Source organism: Scardinius erythrophthalmus (genome assembly GCF_964197995.2).
Source record: "Scardinius erythrophthalmus genome assembly, chromosome: 3".
NCBI classification, from domain to species: Eukaryota; Metazoa; Chordata; class Actinopteri; order Cypriniformes; family Leuciscidae; genus Scardinius; species Scardinius erythrophthalmus.
In genome coordinates, this window is record NC_138223.1 from 3,585,497 (window position 1) to 3,607,387 (window position 21,891).

The 21,891-nt window shown below is 37.2% G+C and overlaps 1 protein-coding gene across 2 annotated transcripts in view; it reads left to right on the forward strand.

The window, feature by feature from the left end:
• Window positions 1–18,839: 18,839 nt before the first annotated feature.
• The window catches only part of gpc6a (glypican 6a), a 223,758-nt gene continuing 220,706 nt past the window's right edge, over window positions 18,840–21,891 (forward strand). Inside the window, exon 1 of one of the 2 annotated variants that reach the window (XM_081362083.1) lies at window positions 18,840–19,312. In XM_081362083.1, coding sequence (XP_081218209.1) covers window positions 19,156–19,312 — 157 coding nt within the window. In that variant the 5' untranslated portion in view covers window positions 18,840–19,155. The remainder of the gene's footprint in view (window positions 19,313–21,891) is intronic. The other variant, XM_081362084.1, reaches the window with a different exon arrangement.

A 21,891-nucleotide genomic window follows, 5' to 3' on the forward strand; every position in this document is an offset into this window, starting at 1 on the left:
AGAACGAGGACATAAGTGTGATGCTTAATGGTTATCTAGAACATGTTCAATAGGAATATACCAAATATTCAATAAGGAACAAAAATTAAGATGCCAGGAAATGATTGGATGGTGTAAAGATAAAAAAGGCCTTCCTACAAAGAATATATATATATATATATATATATATAATATATATATTTTTTTTTACTTAATAATGTGCATTCACTAATCATTCAGAATAACACCAGGGACATGTATTAGGATTTTATGACTTTAAAACAAACTGAAGATGATTGATTCAGAAAAAAAAGTCTTGATTTAGTTTCTGCGCTCTACTAGAATAGGTTTTCATGCTTGAATGTTCAAAAAACACATTATTTTTCACATATTCTCCATTGTTGCAGCTCCTCTCCTCCCAGGCTGTCGGTAACGCTCTGTTTACTTCCTGGCCGTTTCTCAATATGCATTATTAAGCGATCTTGTGTCCTTGTGTTCTCGTACTACGTCTTCATCAACCGTCGACATTAATTCCAATCCTTAAGAAGGCAAGTACAGAGGATGCATGAAAGTACCTGGGTGTGTTCTGGATATCGAGGATGCAACGAATGCAGACTTGAGAGAATCGAACCGTTAGAAATCCCAGAAGACGCTGTGTTCCGGTCGATGTACGGAAGAAGTTCTCACTTAAGAGATTTGAAATACGTGATGGCTCGCTAAAGTAAACATTTGTCTGTTTGCTTTGCTTAATTTTAATAAAGTGATGACCTGAAGAAAGCCTGCAGTATTTTTATTGGCATATTAAAAAGACTCTTAATATCGACAAAGCATAGGTAAACATATAGGCTACTCATTTTCATAAATACTCATGGTAAAATAAAAATGTATGAAAATAATGTCTATAATAATACGAAATAAATGTTTTAATAGGTTGTGACGTGTTTGTGATGTTTGTTTGTGGTCCTCCTCGTGTCCTTCTAAGTTCGTTCTTTCAAGGTTGCCTGGCAAGACATTGAATTGAGAAACAGTTCCCGTCTCTATGAAGCCCCTCCTTCCAAAAAGCACAGTGTCCCCTGATTGGTCGGCTGGAACAGTGTGTTGTGATTGGTCAAGCGCTTGGAGTGTATTTGGAAAATGTTATAACCGCCAATTTCAACACACTACTAACTAACTCAACCAGGCCCCGCCCCTTTATTCTGCATATTAATTATTTAAATGAGGAATATTGTGACGTGTTCGTCCCCGGAAGAAAACTCGTTTCAGGGAGTTCAGAAACATTGACGCTGATATAGAGAAGAACTCCCGCTGGAGGGACTTTATAACTTTGCAGACCGTTTCATACTCTAACAGCAACATTACACACTCAAAAAAGTTGAAAATGTGAAAAGCATAATAGGTGCTCTACTGCTCTTTAATCATCTAATGCACACAATCAGTCTGTTGTGATGCTGTATCAGAGCCGTTGTTTTGGTCTGTTTTAGACTCTGGGCCTTTGTTGCATTCATTTGCATTTTTTCTTTCTTTGTACCAACAAAGACAACAGATCCGACACACATGCTCAGATTGCTGATTTTCCGGGGTGAGTAAGAGCTACCTCAGTGATCAGGAGAGACATGCTCAGCATTCACTAACTAAGAGCCCTCATGCACCAAGTGCAGCGTTACCATGTAAGCACATTGAATGCAGTTCACACACACATATATATTACTCGTATATATATATGTAGCATCCTTACATAAGTATTATGCATTGATGTGTGCATGCATTTCATGAGTTGAAGAGCATTAGTGGCAGATTTCAGTTTCATTTATATCAGATAAATCTAGTTGTTCATGTTTGCATGTCTGAAAGAGAATGTTTTGTTTTACATGCTGTGATACAATGCAGATATATGAGTGATTCAGTTATCGATTCCATGTTGTTTAATAATTTCAGAAACCTTGCACGTCACAACTATGTTCTTAGAAACCCTATAGCGCTCGATGCTACATTCTGCATCTCATGCTAAATTATTTTCAGTGTTGTTTTAAAAAAAATTCCAATTCTAGGAATCTAGAAACGAAGAACCACAAACTTCAGTTGAAGTCTAGCTTGGCCATGACATGTTCCTTTTGGCATATCATTTATATACAAAATCAGATAGATCATTCACTCGAAGGCTGAATCTGTAATTTAACACCAAATAATACAATTTAAGACGTTCTTGCACAATTGAGAGTTTGAATGCATAAGTACGGATAAATGCATGCTGGTGGAGTCATACGTTTTCTGTGATTGTCCCTGGACTTTTGTCCCTACATTCTTTGTTTCCTACTCTGTCTGCCATCTTTGTAGTCATTTTGTAGTTTTTCAGGTGGATTCTATTGTTCCCAGGAAGTTAGCCCTTGTGTATAAATAGCCCTTGTGTTCCTTGTAGTCGATGATTGGTGATAGAGTGATGTGGAGGCCTGTTCTCTTTGCTCTTCATGTTCCTGGTTGTTGTTTGTTCTTTTTCATTAAAGTTGCACTTAGATCCTCGCCTCTGCTTTCCCTTGCTCCCCGAGAACAGATGGTGTTGAATTGCATTAGTTGCTCCTACAAGAGAACTGTCCAGTGACATTTTTTAGACTTAATTGGTAGTTGCACAAAGGAAAACTTTCACATGCTATATATGAGCACAAATGAGATTTATGAAATTTTGTCCATGAACACTTGGGTTTTGGGCAGTTTTTGGGCTTGACGACCCCTAGGCTCAGCCTTAAACATCACAACCACGGACCGTTGGCTGAACAATTGATGCATAAGGCAAATAAAATGGGAAACTTCTTATTGGTTGAATTCTACAGTATTTCCAGGAGACGTGTGTGTCACGTTCTTTGACGGTGCGCCTGTTGTGAAGCCAAACCCCCTCATGGAAAAAGAAAGCCGTTGTGTTTACAACTGTGACAATTAACTCCTATCAGGATCAAATAAACACTGAATTTTCAAAAGTATGTGAAGTTAGCAGAGCTATCGTTGCAGTAAAATTGCACATCATTCTTGAATGAATAATTTATTGATTGATTTATTGTAGGGACTTCGACTTCACATTTTCATGCCACCAAACATGATGCGGAACAAAACAAACTGTGATTGGTCCTCTTGGGTGGTCCTTGGCCAATGAAAGCTGTGTTGGAGTCCAGTCTGAAGGCCTGACTAACTAAGACTAGACGACCCCAAACTCCATTTGGTTTCATTGTATGGAAAAAAGCAGCTTGGATGATCAGCAAAACATGTCCTTTTCCATGGAAGCATGCAAGTCTTATCGGTTAAAGGGAGAGTGAAAAATACAACTAAATATTAAAAATAATACATCTAATGAAGTAATCTCAAATCAATAGAGGAGCCCTACACTCTAAAAAAACACCAAGGGCTGGGTAAATATAGGACAGAGCACATGTTGGGTTAATTTAACCCAGCAAATGTGTATATATATATGTATATATACATATATATATGTATATATATATTTTAATCCAGCATAGTTGATTAATTTTTACTATAATACTTTTTTATATATATATTTTTTTTACTTGATTAATGTCTACGGTTTAACTTAAATCCTCTAAACTTTTTTCAAATACTCGATACAACCACTGGCTCGCATGATAATTCCTTTATTTTCAATCATATTTTACAGTATATTTAATATAATTGTAATACATATTGCCAACATTTACACTTGTTTAACAAATATTAGAAGTAAAAATGAAACATTTATAAGAGTAATCGACCAGTCTCTGTTGTCCCGTTTCCACTGTAACAGCGCTGGATCTCGGATCACTTGTGTCATGTTCAGCGGGGGAACTTCTAACTTCTTCTCAGACCGCCGCCCTGCGTTTCACTCGTAGCTGAAATATAGCGAGCGACAGGCTACATAACCTGTCTATAAACAATCAGTGTAAAGTTCTGAGCACATATTTTAACATTATACGTATTTATATTCTGTATCTTTTTGAAAAAATTATAAAAATTTATGCAAGGCATCAGGCGTTTCCATCACAACGCAACACTCGTTTAGGTGAGTCACATTGCGCCTCTGTATGTTGCTTTGCATAAAATTTAAAGATATACAGCACAATAATGAATTTATAGATCAAATAAAATGTACACAAACCTGTATTTTACCGAAGTCATTTTGACGGAGCTGCACTGCTCTTTCCTGAAGAGGTCACAAAAAGCCTTTGATAAATAACTCTATCCATGGAGTTATTAGTTGTTACATCTGACCCAAGATCTGGGTAACACAAGAAAACTACCCAAACACTGGGTTGTTACATCTGACCCAGGAGCTGGGTAACACAAAAACTACCCAAATACTGAAAAAAATAACCTTTTGAAAAAAAATTACCCAAAAGGCTCAACCCAGGATTTGGGTAGACCAAATAACTCAATATATTTTAGAGTGTAGTGGCAGGATATTTCTTTTCTAAAATCAGTCCAGGATCCCAAACAGGTTTAATTCAGATACAAACCCGCAAAATACATCATTACAGACTATTAAAATTGCAGTATTAGCTATAGGTGAATAAATGACTGCAAACCTTAGGTTTTACCACAAGCTACAATGTTTCGAACTCTGCTGCTGTCAATCATCGCACTGAATAGAGATTAAGAGTGTTAGTCGAGCTCCAGTGACTCTCGCTGCTTCTCAGCCCACCTTTTAGGATGAACACTGCTGTGTTTGCCTATTCCCAACACATTAATGCATAATTTGGGGCCTGTTGCCCATGAGAACTGCACAGTTTCTGTGCTAATTTAAATATGTCACCGGCGTGGTTCAATCTGTATGCCCACCAGCAGTAATTACTGTACGTTATTACAGATCCTCTGCCACTTTACATCATAAAAAGATGCGTCATATTTCTTGAATAAAAGAAGAAGAAAAAAGCTATTTTTAAGCATTTTAGTTTTGTGAAGTGTGATTGAAATCAAATGATGGCTTGATTGGTTTTTGGAATATGTATGAATCTGTAATTAGTTCCATGTGGAAGGACAAAATAAGGCATTTAATTAATTGTTAATACTTCTATATTTGGTTGCTAATTTGTTGAGTTCAGGTGACTCTGTTTGTTCGTTCTGCTGTTTACTGGCATTTTAATGAGATAGGAAAATTAAATTTGATCATATCCTGCACGTGTTATGTTGTAAACACTGTAAATGAATAAAAATGACGACAGTTATTCGACATCCATGCAATCTATGATGACGAAGTTTATTCGACTCTTCAAACCACCATGAAATGTTTCTGAAATAAATGAAAACGAGATCTAATGGCTTAAAAAGGTCAGAGCGGTTTTGCTCTGCTGCTCAACTGTTGAATATAATTGTAGCTAATGTAAACAACTAGCGCAGCATCCGAGGATCAATGTTTGCCTTGTGTGGCATTTTATAGGTGATGTGAAAATGATTAAAACGAAGACACACTGTGATGTAACATTTAGACAACACGCTACTTATTGATCCAGATCTTTACTGCTGAAGGCAACAGCCAATACTGCTCACTTGTGATGAATTTCAGAGCCATTTCGTTAACCTGCAGGTGCTCTCCAATTCAGAAATTATTAGATAACAGCTTTCGGTAGAGAAAGGTCATAGATATTTTAAGAGTTTGAGTTGAAGAATCTGGTCTTAAACTATATATATATATATATATATATATATATATATATATACACAAATAATGACTTTATATTCAAAAATGCCAGTTTTGCTGTCATTATATATAATATAAAGTCATTATTTGTGTTGTTTATAGCAGTCAAAATTTTGGAATAACTAAGATTTGTTCTAAATGTTTCTGAAATTATTTCTGAAGGATCATGTGAGACTGGAGTAATGGAACCACAGGAATAAATTACCTTTTAAAGTATACTCACATATACATTTTTCTTTATTTTAAATTGTAATGATATTGCTGTTTTTGCTTTATTTTTGATCAAATACATGCAGGTGAGCAGAAGAGACTTCTTTCAAAAACATAAAAAAATCTTCATTATTTGAATCTTTTGACCTGTAATGTTATAGATTTGAAACAAACTCCTACCCCTAAGTATTAAAACGCAGTATAGTTTGCAAACAGCAGCCCATACCATAACTATGATAGTTCATTAGCCCGATTCTTAACTAGCCGCCTCTCTTCACAGATGTTTCCTTATGGGTAATGTTCGCTCATTTCTGCTGTAAAGGTCCACTTTGCCTTTGAGATATTAGGCGTTTTGCAATTTGTTTTTAGAGCGAAATGAATCATAGCCTGACATAATCACTTAACCTGCTCCAGAGATTTGAGTTTCTCCCCGCTGACAGCCATTTTCCACGTTCTTAATCATTCCTCCTCAAATCAATTTAATCTCCGGGAAACAATGTGCTCAGGCGTACCCAATAGACACTTCGCTGCCAACTCCATGAGAAATGGCCTCCATTGAGGGATGTAAAAAAAAAAAAAAAAAAAAACGTAAGTGTTTCGACCTCTTCCATCTTCCCTCAGGCCCTCTGATTGGATGCGACCCTCCGGTCGGCTCCACGGGCGTCGTGGGTATCTTCAGGCCTGTGAATGATGCTCTTGCAGGGAAGCGATGGATTACTTTTAAGGAGAAGCTGCCTCGTGGGTACAAGCAGCTTTGACAATATTGATTTTGGGGCACGTGGACTTGGGCTAAAAAAAAAAAAAAAAAAAGATAAATAGTTAATTGTTGCTCTCAGCATGTACTGATGGGATTGGCTTTTGCCGTAGGTGTGCTACAAATTAAAAGAGGAAAATGCAAAGCATATTTAAATAGGATTGTCATTTAGGGAGTTTCAGCTAAAGTCAACGAGTAAACTAATGGTAGAGCAGCTCCTCTTGGGCAAAGCCAAACCAGGTCACTCACTATTGTGAGTTTTTACATGGGAAATAAAAGCAAATGTTTCACTGGGGAAATTGGCAAGTTTGGAGGAATTACTTGTGCTTATTAAGGCCAATTCACACCACGATGACAGATGCCAACCAGCGGCAACGCACACTTTGAGTTTTGAGGGATCAGTGTGTTACTCTGCTCGGCGTCTGTTGGCATTAGTCAGCGCTCGTTTTCACTGAATTAAAGTGTAACTCTCGCCAAAATTGAACCTAGGCTCTTTTTGTTAATCCACCCGAGTCAAACTTTCGTGTAAAAGCATAATTAGAATGGAAACGCCACTTTTAAGTTTGACCGTATTTTCGCTTTCGGTCAAAATGCCTTTTGAATGGGAGTGCTACTATGATAGCATCAAAATCGCTATTTTTAAAACACTAAGGAGGCTCGACACAACATGAAACTTTGCTCGAAGTATCACCAGGGGCTCTACACATGAACTCCAGCATTGACTACATTGTTTGTGTACACAAAGTTTACTAAAAAGAAAGGTTTTGTACGACTCACTTTATCAGTTAGTGTTTCCGGCCGCTGGCATTTTGTCAGTCAAAAATAGTCGATCTCCGAATGCAACGTAACCAGCAGGAGAGTAAAGATGGAAAGCTCCTAAAGCTTAGTTCCATATAAATTCACGGATAATTTGTTGTTTTGTCGTTAGCGAAAATCAATATTGACCTTGTATTTGAAAAAGGATCCTCATATAATAATGAATGTTTCAATGATACAGATCGACTACTTTTGACTGACAAAATGCCGGCGGCCGGGAAGAACAACAGCTACAGTGAGTTGTTCAAAACCTTTATTTTTAGTAAACTCTGTGTACACAAACAATGTAGTCAATGCTGGAGTTCATGAGTAGACCCCCTGGTGATACTTCGAGCACAGTTTCATGTTGTGTCGAGCCTTCTTGGTGTTTTAAAAATAGCGATGTTGATGCTAAAGTGCCCCATGCACTCCCATTCAAAAGGCATTTTGACCTAAAACAAAAATACGGTCAATCTTAAAAGTGGCGTTTCCATTCTAATTATGCTGTTACATGAAAGTTTGACTCGGGTAGATTAACAAAAAGAGCCTAGGTTCAATTTTGGCGAGAGTTACACTTTAATATGTTCAATTGCCGTTTGTCAGGTTGTGGAATGTCTGAGAAGTGACCTAATGTAGTCTGGTGATTGTCAATGTTGGCCAGTGTCTGTCGGTGCAGTGTGAATTGGTCTTTAGACGTCTATAATGCTCGCATAGTCAACTTTTGTAAAGTCTGACCATGAAGATAATTCCATTTTGATAATAATGAATACTTTTATTCAGCAAGGATGCATTAAACTGATCAAATGTGACAGTGGTTACCAAACCAGTCTTCATTAAACCTGAATACAGTATTAAAGAATCTATTCTAGAGAAAGAAAGAAGATTATAAAGCAAGTAAGTAATGAAAGCGCTTTTGCAGTTCGTTTACAGAAAGTAAAAGCTGCTGGAAATTGGCTGCAGCCACAAATACGTGAAATTGACAATCACTCTTTACTGCCCATGAAAAGAAACAGCAGCTTCCCATATTTTTTCTTTGCTTTTTCAGCCCCTTAATATTTAATTGAGGTTCGCGATATAATGCAGGCGTATATCTAATGACTACTGCTCTTTTGCATATTCATGAGGCCCTCATGAATTACACAGAAAGATGAGCAACACTGACAACTTTGCAAAGTATTGAGTCTAAAAGAAGAGAGTAACTTTAAAATGTAATTTTAGACTTTGAAACACACTGTGCTGTGATTTTAATGCTCAATACCTTTCTAACTTCACAAGGCTTCAGTAAGATCATGTTACTGACTAATATTCTATATTTATAATTAAATTTTTTTTTGCCAGTCTTTCATATTCAGTGATACGTTTAATCATCCTGTCCCCCTTTCTACAGTCGATGGGTGATTGATGTTTGTGAATTAAACAGCATATTATACAGCACTTATAAACAAGTGCTCTTAAACAGGTCATGTGAAATGGGAGATCGGGGCTAGTTGTCACACTTCTTACGCCAGTGTACATTTCTCAGGGTGTGTTATTGAAGGTTAACCTGTGTTATGGATGGATGGATGAATGGGAGGAAGTATGGAAGGATGGATGGATGGACAGATGGATGGAGGAATGGTTGAATGAATAATTGGATGGATGACTGGGAGGAAGTATGGAAGGATGTATGAATGGAAGGATGTATGTATGTATGTATGGATGGATGGATGGATGGATGGATGGATGGATGGATGGATGGATGGATGGATGAATGGGAGAAAGTATGGAAGGATGTATGGTTGTATGGATGAACGAATGGGTGGAAGTAGGGAAGGATGTATGGATGGACAGATGGATGGAGGAATGGTTGAATGGATGGATGGATGGATGGATGGATGGATGGATGGATGGATGGATGGATGGATGGATGGATGGAGGAATGGTTGTATGGATGGATGGATGGATGGATGGGAGGAAGTATGGAAGGATGGATGGATGGATGGAGGAATGGTTGAATAGATGGATGGATGGATGGATGGATGGAGGAATGGTTGAATGGATGGATGAATGGATGTATGTATGTATGTATGGAGGAATGGTTGGATGGATGGATGGAGGAATGGTTGAATGGATGGATGGATGGATGGATGGAGGAATGGTTGAATAGATGGATGGATGGATGGATGGATGGATGGATGGATGGATGGATGGATGGATGGACGGACAGACAGACAGACAGACAGACAGACATTTTTGCTTAGAGGAAAGAACTAATTTCTGCAAAAGCTGAGCTAGTGAAACCAAACCAAAAACTACTGCCAGATAAAACAGTTGTGTGTCTTATTTTGATGTTAGCGTTGGTCTTTAATTTTGAAGGTTCTTCTAATTATTTCCACTTCTTGATTGCATTTGTTTCTTTTTAACCAATTAGTTATGTTGTATATAAAAAGCCCTTGTGTTTGCTTTGCTTTGCCTGTGTGTTAAATGTACATTAATTTAATTCTTCTGTCAGTATTTTGTGAGTATGGTCTGTATAGTTTCATGATTTTTTTAGGCAAGTCTAGTTGTTTCAGCCATGGCTTTAGTTCGGTCATGTTTATCAGATTATTTTGTTACTTTCCCCTTTCAAACATGAAATGCGTGTTATTTCTATTAGGCAGAAAGTGTGTCTTAACTTTAAGAAAAGCAGTAGCTCAGCGGTTTGAGGCATCGTCAAAGACAAACTAAAATACTTGTGGTTATGGATTTATGCAAATCACAAGTCATAAGTATGAGCAACAGGCTTAGCAAGCACCACTAATTTTATTAATAATAATGCAGATTGTATTGTTCCATTATCTGAAAGTTCATTTACTTTTACAATCTATGTCGAAAAACAGCATTACGGTGGTTGATTAAGATCCAAGATTGTTCTCTCACAAGATTACAATAATTGCCCATATTTGTCTTTCACACTCATAAATTATGGAAGGCTCATTAATAATACAAAGGCTTACTCTCAGCACTAATGCGAGCAAAGAAACCTTTCTCTTCCCTGTAGTGCTAAATTAACACATTTTTTTTGTTCTCGCACGGCAAGCAGTCGAGAGGTGCGTAGAGGACGGGTTTAGTAATGGGTAACAGTGTTGCAGATCATATTTAGAGAGACTTCTGTGCGTTTGGCTGCTGTAATTGTTGCTCACATCAAACGCTCGTGAACAGTCATGCTAATGGCGTATAATGGCATGAAATATGAGCGCTTGAAGAGTAGAGCAATTGTCATTTCTGTATCACAACAACTCAAATTATCAAGTTTCACTAGAGATGGGAGTCATAAAGAATGAAAAAAATCAGCTTCCGATTTCACTTTACGATTACATTTCCCTAATGATTAAGATTGTGTGAATCAGTTTGTGGCGTGTGTTTTAAAAGTTTGTGGTCAGTAAGATATACCATGCATGTGCTTGTGTGTTGAATGCGAACCCATAAAAGTAGTGAGGAATTGCAAGCTTTTCAGCAGTCCAAAAAAAAAGAGCATGTTTCACCTTTAAAATAGAGCAAAGCCCCCATAGTATGCCTTGGCTAATAAGAACAGATAGGAATTATTGCTGACTCTTGCTTAGTTAGCGCTAACAAAGCCTTTAGCATAACACACACACACACACACACACACACACACACACTGGAAAATCATCAGCACAATAAGCTCTCCATGGCCAAGGGCTGGTAGTTTATTGTGATCAACTAATAAGTATCTGGAAAGCAAGATATGATAGTTAGTTCTTTATCTCCACAAACCATATTTGGTTGGCATGGAAGTGAAAGATGTTCTTTTTATGTCTTGAATGAACAGAACAACAAGACTATTAGCAGGGTTGCAACCTCATGTAAACATTCCTGAGGCTAAAAGCAAATAAATGCACATCAAAGAGTGCATGTTATACCTCCGTGTCGCTTTTTCTCTCCTTTATTTTATCTTTGTTCTCCAGACCATAGCAGGAGCATCATTAGTGGCGTTTCAGAGCCGTTGCCTTTGGGATGCAGCATTTGTATGCATCAAGCACCTCTGCGAATACAGCGGCCACCTCCTGTTGATCCGCTTACATGATTTATTTCTTACAGGGCGAGGAGCACGAGATGCTCTGCAAGAGCTTTTTTTTTAACACTTATTTCTTCAATGGAGAACAAGTGGTGACAGAGCATCATGGTGGGTGTCCTTGACTGTTAGAGACCTGACTGTGTTTATTAGTTTGACTGCTTAATCTTGGGTTCTGAGTTTAGACATTCAGCAGATGTTTGCATCTCTTAAAGAGGCCATATTATGCCCTTTTACAAAGTCTTGATTTTGTTTCTGAGCTCTACTAGAATAGGTTTGCATTTGTGAATGTTTAAAATACATGATTTTTCCCATATTTGTCATTGATGCAGCTCCTCTCTTCCCTGTCAGTAACGCTCTGGGGTGCGTTTCCCGAACAACGACGTAGCTCACTGCTTCACTACCGTAGTACGATGCATCGTTGAAAAAAATCAACTAGCCAGTAACGACTGTTTCCCGAAACTGTATTGTCGCAAATTGGTCGTTCAACCACGTTGGTTAATGATGTCACGCAGGTGGTGGAGTAATAATTTTCTTTATGAATCTGTTTGAGATCGAATTAACGCTAGATGTTTTGCTATAAATTACGAACATGGCATCTGAGGACTATTTCTCATTTTTCCAGATTCAATCATAGCCCTGTTCTTACATAGTAGAGCACGTTCACACATGCGCACTGTTCAAAAACAGTGCTTTAAATCTCTTGACAAACTAAAGACGTAAATGACATTTGTATGTATTCTAAATAAAAGACACAGGTTGTACTGAATGTCAGCTTGCTTATTTTGCTCAAGATAAGGATTTATTAAGTCCAGATGTCATGCAAAATCTGCTTCTAACCACAGGTCGAGAGCTGTCGTTCCAACTACACAACTTTGCGATGCTGTTTGCAAATGTTCGTTAGAACGATGGTTTCAGGAAACACTGACTCATTGAACTATGCTGATAACGACGGAACTTGCGGACATAGTTGGCTAACGATGCTTTTGGGAAACGCACCCCTGTTTAGTTCCTGTCTCTATGAAGCCCCTCCTTCTGAAAAGCACAATGTGCTCTGATTGGTCAGCTGGAGCAGTGTGTTGTGATTGGTCAACCGCTTCCAGCATGTTTTGGAAATGTCCCGCCTCTTACCCAGTAGCGGCCTTTTCTATAGTTCCGCCTTGCAACAGAAAAAGTGTCCCAAAATCACATACTATAGGGTCGGAAATGAACAGGTGCTTGGGGCAAGAGTGACACCAAAATGAATAAAAATGCCCTCAAAATTCAAGATATGGGCCAAAATGTCCCTGTATGAGTTATTTTTAATATATTTATAGCTGGATGTTGTTACGCAATACCATACGAGCAAGAATCCCTATTTACCAAATATCAGCACATCTGTAAATGTGATATTGATTTTATAAAACAGTTCAATAAACAAGAAGTTAATATTAGGTCACTTACATTCTCAGAATATTGTTTGTTTTTTGTTCTATTTTGCCAACTTTGGCTATTTTGAAAACAGTTCCAAACAAATTCAGTAGATTAGTAGAGCCAGTGATGTTTCATTACTGTATGAATCTGCGTTTCTGAAATAATCGGTCTAATGAAGGACTCAGTGTTGCCCCTGAATGAATCGTTTAACTGAATGATTAAATGACTCACTTGTTAAGACAATGGGCCCTATTTAAGGATCTAAGAGCATGGTCTAAAGGACACAGCACACGGCACAAGTGCACTTAGGACATGTCCGAATCCACTTTTGCTAGTTTAACAACGGGAAAAATGGTCGGCGCGCCCAGCGCAATGGTCTATAAGTTTTGTCCCTATTCTCTTAATGAGTAATGGGTGTGTTTTGGGTGTGTTGTGAAATAAACCAACCAGTCTCATCTCCTATTCCCTTTAAAAGCCAGTTGCGCTCGCGCCACGGTGGATTCGCTATTTAAATGATGGAGTTTGCAAGGAAAGACTGAACGCGTCTCCAGAGTGCAAACAGATCTGCTCGTGCGCGAGGTTATATTGCGCAAGCAGACCAAGCCGGATTACACCATATCTTTATGTACACAATAATCATCTTTTACATTGTAATCCTTTTATGTTTAATATTTGGCATGTTTGTGTGCTGCTACGCGTCCCTGTAATAAGCCGAGTGTACGCGCATTGTGGACCCGCCTAGGTGCACATTTACCAGCGCGTCAGGCTGAAACTAGCAAAACACACTTGTGTCACGCCTGGCGCTGCATTGCTCTGCGTGTATGATAGGGCTTAATGACTTGCTGCCACTGGTGGATTGTAGTTGGGCTGAGAGAGTCAATGCTGGTTTTGCTTTTTCGGTCGTGATTGTAACAATACTACAGAGATAGAATAGTCTCTAAAAAGACTATTAAGAGTGAAATTTAAGATAACATTATTAAATATAAGAGATAATAAAGTTATGCAGTCGCATTGCATTCAATGTCTTTGTCTGTCTCCGACTGTTTCTTTGAAAAGGGACTCTGAATTGCAAAGGCCTGAATTCACTTACCATAACCACAACACACTACTCATTGTTTAAATGAGGAATATTGTGACGTGTTCGTTCCCGGAAGAAAACTCAAGACTACAACGGAGGCGTTTCAGGGAGTTCAGAAACACTGACACTGAGATAGAGAATAACGTTTAACTTTTAAGAAGAGCTTTTTCATGCTCAAACAGCAACATTACACACTATTAAAAGATGAACATGGAAGAAAGCATGATAGGTCCTCTTTAAAGGAATAATTAAAGGGTTAGTGTTAAAAGAAAAGAAAAGAAAAGAAAAGAAAAGAAAAGAAAAGAAAAGAAAAGAAAAGAAAAGAAAAGAAAAGAAAAGAAAAGAAAAGAAAAGAAAAGAAAAGAAAAGAAAAGAAAAGAAAAGAAAAGAAAAGAAAAGAAAAGAAAAGAAAAGAAAAAAAGGGGAGGGGGATTCAGGATTTGGTTCACGAGTGTCACTGCGCCATTATGAGGAGAAAAGCATCTTTCTGTATTGGCAGACATTCAAAACTGGCCGTATTTTCTGACAAAATAAAATGTTTGCAGCATCCTGTAAATCACAAATACTGTAGTTCACAATATTGTAGTAGATGATTATTTTTTTTTTTTTTTTTGCCAGTGGTCGATATTTATTGGAGGCTCTTAAAGCATGAAATGGACTTATATTTTTCCCTGTCTGCCGTCTCTGACGTCACAGTTCAAGACTGTGCCTCTTATAAATTACTAAGATAACTTAGCCAACTACTATTAATGCCCTTCATGTTATTAATGTTTCTAATAAGGATTTTATTAAAGGTGCACTTAGTCTTTTTTTTTTTTTTTTGCTAGGTTTTTAAAAATAAGAAATACATAGTACATAATACATATAGTTGAGAAATATCATTAATATGATTCTAGAAATCCTGATGGATTCTGTGGACCTCTGCTAATTTTGGGGAAATTTTGCCTAAAAGTGTCATTTTAGTACCATTTAGGTTTTGTCAATATTTAGAATTTTATTTTATATTTACATTTATTTATTTATTTTAGGTTTTTATTTAAGTTTTAGTCTTTTTTTTTTTGCTATTTTGTTGTGTTAAATAGGTTTAAACCGATTTTATTAAGTTTTAGTTTTAGTTATTTTAGTACTTTAACTTATAATAACTGAAAATGACAAATGTTGTTTTACAAGTTTTACAAACGTTGCACTAATTCTGTGTAAATCTATAGTTCTCTGTATTTCGCGTGGGGTTGAAGAGCAGCGTTTGTTGAGTCCTAGAGGGATGTAAATAGAAACTCATTGAGCGCAGCTTTAATTTAAGAGGTTTGTTTCAATCGAGTCTTGAGCTTTCGCCACTTTAGCCACAGGCTGCTTTAAGACGACACAACCGGGTTAAACGGACAGCATTGCAAATTTCAAAAGCATCTTCATATCCTCTGAAGATTGTGCAACTGGAGTGGAAGTCAAAAGAAGACCTGACAAAATATCAGACCATTGTGTCAGGTGGGATTTGCAGTCTTTCGAGTTTTTCCACTCAGATGAATGAATCATCAAAGGCCATTCACAGCTGCCTTTTGCACAGAGTGGACTCATTTCAGCCAGGATCAAACATATATTCTCTGTCCGCTCGTCTTGTGTGTGTGTGTGTGTGTGTGTGTGTGTGTGTGTGTGTGTGTGTGTGTGTGTGTGTGTGTGTGTGTGTGTGTGTGTTCAAACAGGAACAAGTTAGAGTAGCCGTGTAAAGATGTAAAGAAAGCACTAGCGCTCATGGAGTCTCATCGATCCAGGAACTGCAGCTGTGGTCAGACTGTATCTTTAGCCATTAAATAACAAGGTCAATTTACCATGGCCAATTAAGAGCAGATGGCGAATAACATACACTATGAAAATGTATGATGTAATAATTTTATTTTTTTATGAAACATTTTTACATAGATAAAAATATACTTAAAATATTGAGTAAATTGTAACATAAAAAAAATCAATGAAATATACTATGAATTGAGTAAATGTTAGTAAAAAAATAAAATAAATAATAATAATAATGTATAATAATGTGAATAATAAATATAGCCCCTCAATAAATAATCTGAATAATGTCATTTCGTACCATTTAGTACAATTACATCTATTTATGGTTTTCCCCCACAAAATAGTATTTGATAAACAAAATACATTTTTTAAAATATACTTTTTATTTTTTGTTAAATCTCAATCAAAATAGAACAATTCTAGTATAAAAGAATTGTCAAAAAATATGCCAATCCAATCGCAATTATGCAAATAAATGCAAGAAATCACCTTTTGAAATTCAAATATTATGCTGACATCAACACAATCAATTAAAATGGCAAACATTTATTACCACATAAGTCAATAAATGCATTTTAATCTTGATAAAAAAAAAAAACTATTTACAAAATAAAATATGAGGAGTATCAAAACATGGCATGCTGTGCAAGAACTGTAATAACTTTGCATAGTTTACTCAACTGGGTTTTTAAATAAGTCAGAGCTGCGGTTCATTGGTTTGTGCATGCAGGTTTGAGTGTCATTTGACCCTGTCTGTCTTGCAAAAAAAAAAAAGAAGAAAAAGAAAAGGCCATAAATAAAAGTAAGTAATTTGCAGCACAAGTTAAGAAACTCAATACTGGCGCAGGATACGACTCAACTGATTTTATTCTCAGCCTCTGAGTTTTCTGAGCCACCAGTCTCAGAGGAGACACATGTTGCTGAGACAACAGGCAGAACAGCGCGCTACTTCCTGTCACACACACACACACACACACACACCACCTGCAGTCACTGGAAAACCACTGACCCTCCATGTGGTGAAACACTAGACTAATCCATCTTCAGGATGCTGAGCTTCAGACCCTCGCTGTTGCTTTGAGGTAGTTATAGCAATGCCAAGCCCCAGTATGAAGTATGAATTCTGTGCACATGCACATTTTCTGGATGTATAAATGAGCATCAATTTCATGGTGATGAATGAAGTGGAAATGATTATAAGCTTGTAACAATTCCTTCTTGATTCAAAATTGGATTTAAAAGCACTATACTTATTTAATTTGTTAATCATTTTAATCAAAATGATCACTTTTCTGAACTAAACATGATGCACGTAAGGATTGTCAATGCACATACTAGTTGGCTGTGTGATATTTGCCTAATTTATTAATAATCATCATTTGATTGACAGCAGTCATGTGTGACACGTGGAAACCTCATATGTTGGGATACTTGCGTTTTAAGAGCAGAAGCATTCAGCAATTATTAAGAAATAAAAGTGCATGGTATTTCAGGGATGTCTGTATTAAACATCCTCACATTGAAGAAAAATGAAAAAACAAACAAAAGTAAACCAAAGATAAATAGACTAGAAAAGGTGAACTTCATGACCCCTGAGCAGTTTAACGATTCATAACCTGGGAAAGTCCAGCCTGTTTTAAGTGATGCTGCTGGTTATTACACTAGACTGTGCGGTGAGTCACCGGTGAGAGTTTCCCTCAGGCGGGACGGCTCGTCCAACCGCAGACTCACCAGATAAATACTGCACTCTGATATTGAGGTTATGAATGCATGGAGGAACATATCTTGCTAGTTTTCTATTGGGAAAGATACCATATCTTGAGAGAGAGAATTGAACTTAAGGCAGTTTAAGGAAGTTCATATTTTGACCAAATAATGCAGTATCATATATACTATTGTACAAGAGCAAAAAAAAATAAAGATAATAATAAAGATAAAAACTAAAGTTAAGAAATGTGAGTAGCACAATAAAAGTAAAAAGGTTTAGTCTTGTTGATGTCGTGCATAATTGTACTTGAAAGATAGTGAGTGATGTTTTTGAATGTTAAAACCATTCAAATTTATACTTTTAAAAGCCATTAAAGTGAATGAATAATTTTATTAACTTTTTTTTGGTTTGTTTTTCTCTGATTTTAATCTAGACTTCATTTTATTTGACACTTATTTTATTTGTTAATACTTTTCGTTTACTCTGTTTCCACTATGCTAATTTATGTTATTTTGGGGATTTTTGCACTGTTTGTTTGGCCATATCACACGACCAGTTATTGTCATGTCAATCTAGCACACATTTGTCCCTTGAATTACACAAGAAAAGGTCAAAACGTGACGAATAGATTAGACGATGACAGCTTGAGCTTTGAGAATCCAATCCAGGAGCTCCTGAGGCAAAACTCCATGATTTTTTAATCCAGTCCGTGTTTTCTCTATTCTGATACTGGCCACTGGGCTGTGCGGTTTTTCTTTCTTTCTTTCTTTCTTTCTTTCTTTCTTTCTTTCTTTCTTTCTTTCTTTCTTTCTTTCTTTCTTTCTTTCTTTCTTTCTTTCTTTCTTTCTTTCTTTCTTTCTTTCTTTCTTTCTTTCTTTCTTTTTAAAGTTTAATATCTAATATTCTGTTTTGCAAAATACTCTCAACATAAGGAATCAATTGATATGCAATAAACATGATTGTTTGTTTATATATACATACATACATACAGACAGTATATAATATATACACAAACGTTGATGTTAGATGCAATTAATCGATTTGACAGCCCTATATATATATATAGAGAGAGAGAGTCAAAAAGGCATTAACACTATTTAATTGATTAAATATATTGTTGTGTGTTTTAGATTGTTTTATTTCATAATATTATTATAATTTAACAATGTGATTTTTATAGATATATATTTCCTCTAAATTATATTATTGTTGACTACTAAGACGAATCCGCACTGTTTTTTTTTTTTTTTTTTTTTTGCTTCAGCATCTCCCGAGGGCAAAACGCCACGCGCCTCCATGAATCCACTCCGTGTTTTTCCATGTTGTCATACTCACCACTGGGTTGTGCGGTCTGTCTGTGTGAGTGTCTCTCTCTCTCTCTCTGAGTGTGTGTGAGAGATAGGGAGAGGGAGGATTGCTACTTTCTCTCCACTGATAGAAACACAGAGCAGAAGTTGAGAGCGCGCCGCTCCGGATCTGTTCTGGAGGTTTCGCCGTTGTAATCGCGCACGCGTTCGTTCTGAGAGGATCCGTTGGAGAATTCTGCAACGAGAAGATGCGACAGAGCGCGTGATTGATCATTGATGAGCGATTGCATGATTGAAACATTTGTCCACCTGCAGCTGGAGACGCCGGTGCGCTGAGCGCGTCTTCTGGGTTTTGCGCTTTTACGCATCGGCTGGATTTGCTCGCAGGAGGGATGTGGAAGACACCTGTCGTGGTTTTCACTTCTTTATCGCTTCTATTGTCGCTGTCGTGTGCTGGAGATGTAAAATCGCGCAGCTGCAGCGATGTGCGCCAGGCGTTCACGACCAAAGGCTTCAGTCTCCATAATGTGCCACATCAGGAGATACAAGGTGAGGACAAGGTGCCACATCACAAACTCGGGGTAAAAGGGGATTTCTTCATACATGTCAGTTAGAAAACCTACACTCGGGTGGAGAACAGCTCGTGCTCATGCAGCAGGTTTGCCCATTGATCATAAATGGGGTCGATCAGTAATGATTTGTAAGTGATTTACATGTGAACTCACGCATGGAATAGCCTATAATGAATGATAAAAGCTCAGCAATGGATCTTTGAAAACTTTTACTACCACAGTCGTCTTCGGTGTTTAAGGATATATAGACAGCATGATCTCGATTAGCTGTTACATTCACAGAAAGGCACGGAAAGTTGGGGTTACCCTTTAAGGTGTCAGTGTTACAGTGTAATTATGCATTTTAATACTGTGTAATAATAATTAACTACATGTACTTACGATAGGGTTAGGGCTGGGGTTTGGTTTAGGGTTAGTTGCATGCAATTGTGCATAGTGAATAGCTATTACTAGTAACATGTGTAACAAGGACGCTAAAATAAAGTGTTACCATAAGTTGTTATTGAGCTGATATCATTGAATTGTTAAACCTGTGAATCCTTGAGCATCCAAGAGAAGTTGAAGAAGTCAATCGTATAGCACATCTCAACTTTTGATCAGTGTGATATTTGATGTGGTGTGATGAGTTGCAGATGTTGTGAATTATTAAAACTTGTATATTGGTCAAAACATAACAGTTTTGAGACCAAACCTACAATTACATGCAGTTTAAAAAAGACAATATCATTAACGTTGAGATTCTTTGTATGTGTTGAGCTTTTGTGTCTTTCTGCATATTCAGAGACATTGACCAAATTTAACTGTATAAATCATAAATTACTAAAAGAAGGTTTTCTTCTGAAATGGACTGAATATGTTTCTGAAAACCACAGACACAGAAAGATAGTTACATTATAACAATGCACTTTTTTTCTTTTTTTTTTTTTAAGAAGACATCCTTTTGCATCATCACACACACTCATATAAAACGTGCAGTTGCGAGTAAATCTCAAATCTACCTGTGCATCACTTGCTTGTCACGCTCAGTAAACTCTCAGTGAGTTTAAGGCTCTTTGTAAGAGTTTTCCTCCAATTAAAAGCCCTTCGTGCAATATAAACAGCCCCAGTAGGTGGCCCTGCTCACTCAGGAGGACGAGCCCCTGTTTAGCATTGGATTTATGGAGTCCTTAAGGCCATAGTGTAGCTTTAATTCATACTCCATGCTGTGGCATAGATAGGGTTTTCCCCCTTTGTTATCTGTTGTGAAGTAATCACATTTGAGGGCTTCACCCAGTAAAAGCAGATTACCGTGGCAGGGACTTAATGCAGAGGAAGAGAGAGCGTTTGAAAGGATAAGATAATACAGTCGTAATGTGTTTTATCCCACAATACAGTTGCATTTGCCTTAAAATGACATTTGTTGCTCGTTCAGATGGCAGACGTAGCCTGATGTAGCATGATGTTTCGTCTTTTGTGAGATTGTTCTGGTCCTTTAGTGATAAATTAAACATGCACATTGATTTGGGCAAAAGTTTGATAATAATAATAAGAAGAAATTGTATTTATATTGCACTTTTCTTATACGCAAAGCGCTACAACAAGTACAGTACACAAGTAGATCCACAAAAAAGCAAGAGCATTTGGATACTGGGGACTGCAGGATGTGTGTACATGAAGTGTTTTTATACATTTCTAAAATAGGATTATTTCTCTAGTCCCTGTTGTCTCACCTGTGAGCATGTTGTTTCTGATGGTTCTCCAAGGGCTCGATCCCCATGAGCATCTGTGGTTTCATTGCAGGCTGCACGTACAGTATATCTCTTGTTGATGTCGGTGCACATCTACAGTGTGTATCGTATGCTGTTGCATCACTGATCCATAATTTAACAGCATGCAGGAATTCTCATGCAATGCGAGTCCAAATCAGTTTTTTTTTTCTTTGACAAAAGCAATGGTCTTTTTTGTTCGTTTTTATTTTATTTTTTTATTCAAGATACTTGCTTTTGGAATAACTGTTGAAAATTTGTGTGTCTGAGGCTAGATAGATAGCGGGGCCAAAAAAAGCATTTTGCCACTGAAGTCAAACTTCAAAACATTTGAATGCAATTGCGTTAGACACAAAATACCAAAGTAATATATCTTTTTTTTGAATGAAGGATTGCGCAAGCACTTTTCATGCTAAACATTTCATAGTTTGTTCGGTCTGAAATGATAAGAAAACAGCGCTGCACATGAAGACGCACGTCATGATTTTGCCTAGTTAGACGCATTCCTAAGTTTGTTGATCCTGGAACAACATTTCTGTCTGAAAATTGTAATCCTAAATCCTACGCCTAAACCTACCCTGCGATTCATAACTTATCTCTAAAAACAGAGGGAAATGTTGGTGAATAACACTGATGTAGAAGCACCCAACCCTGGTTGCAGGCCTAAACTGGACATAAACTGTAAACTTCTCCCTCAAATCTGATTGGATGATTGGAATGTTGTTCCAGGATCAACAAAGATGTTAATCCAGGAACATGTTGCTCTTGGTTAAATCAGTTTCTGCCATGAAGACAGACTTTATTGTTTGTG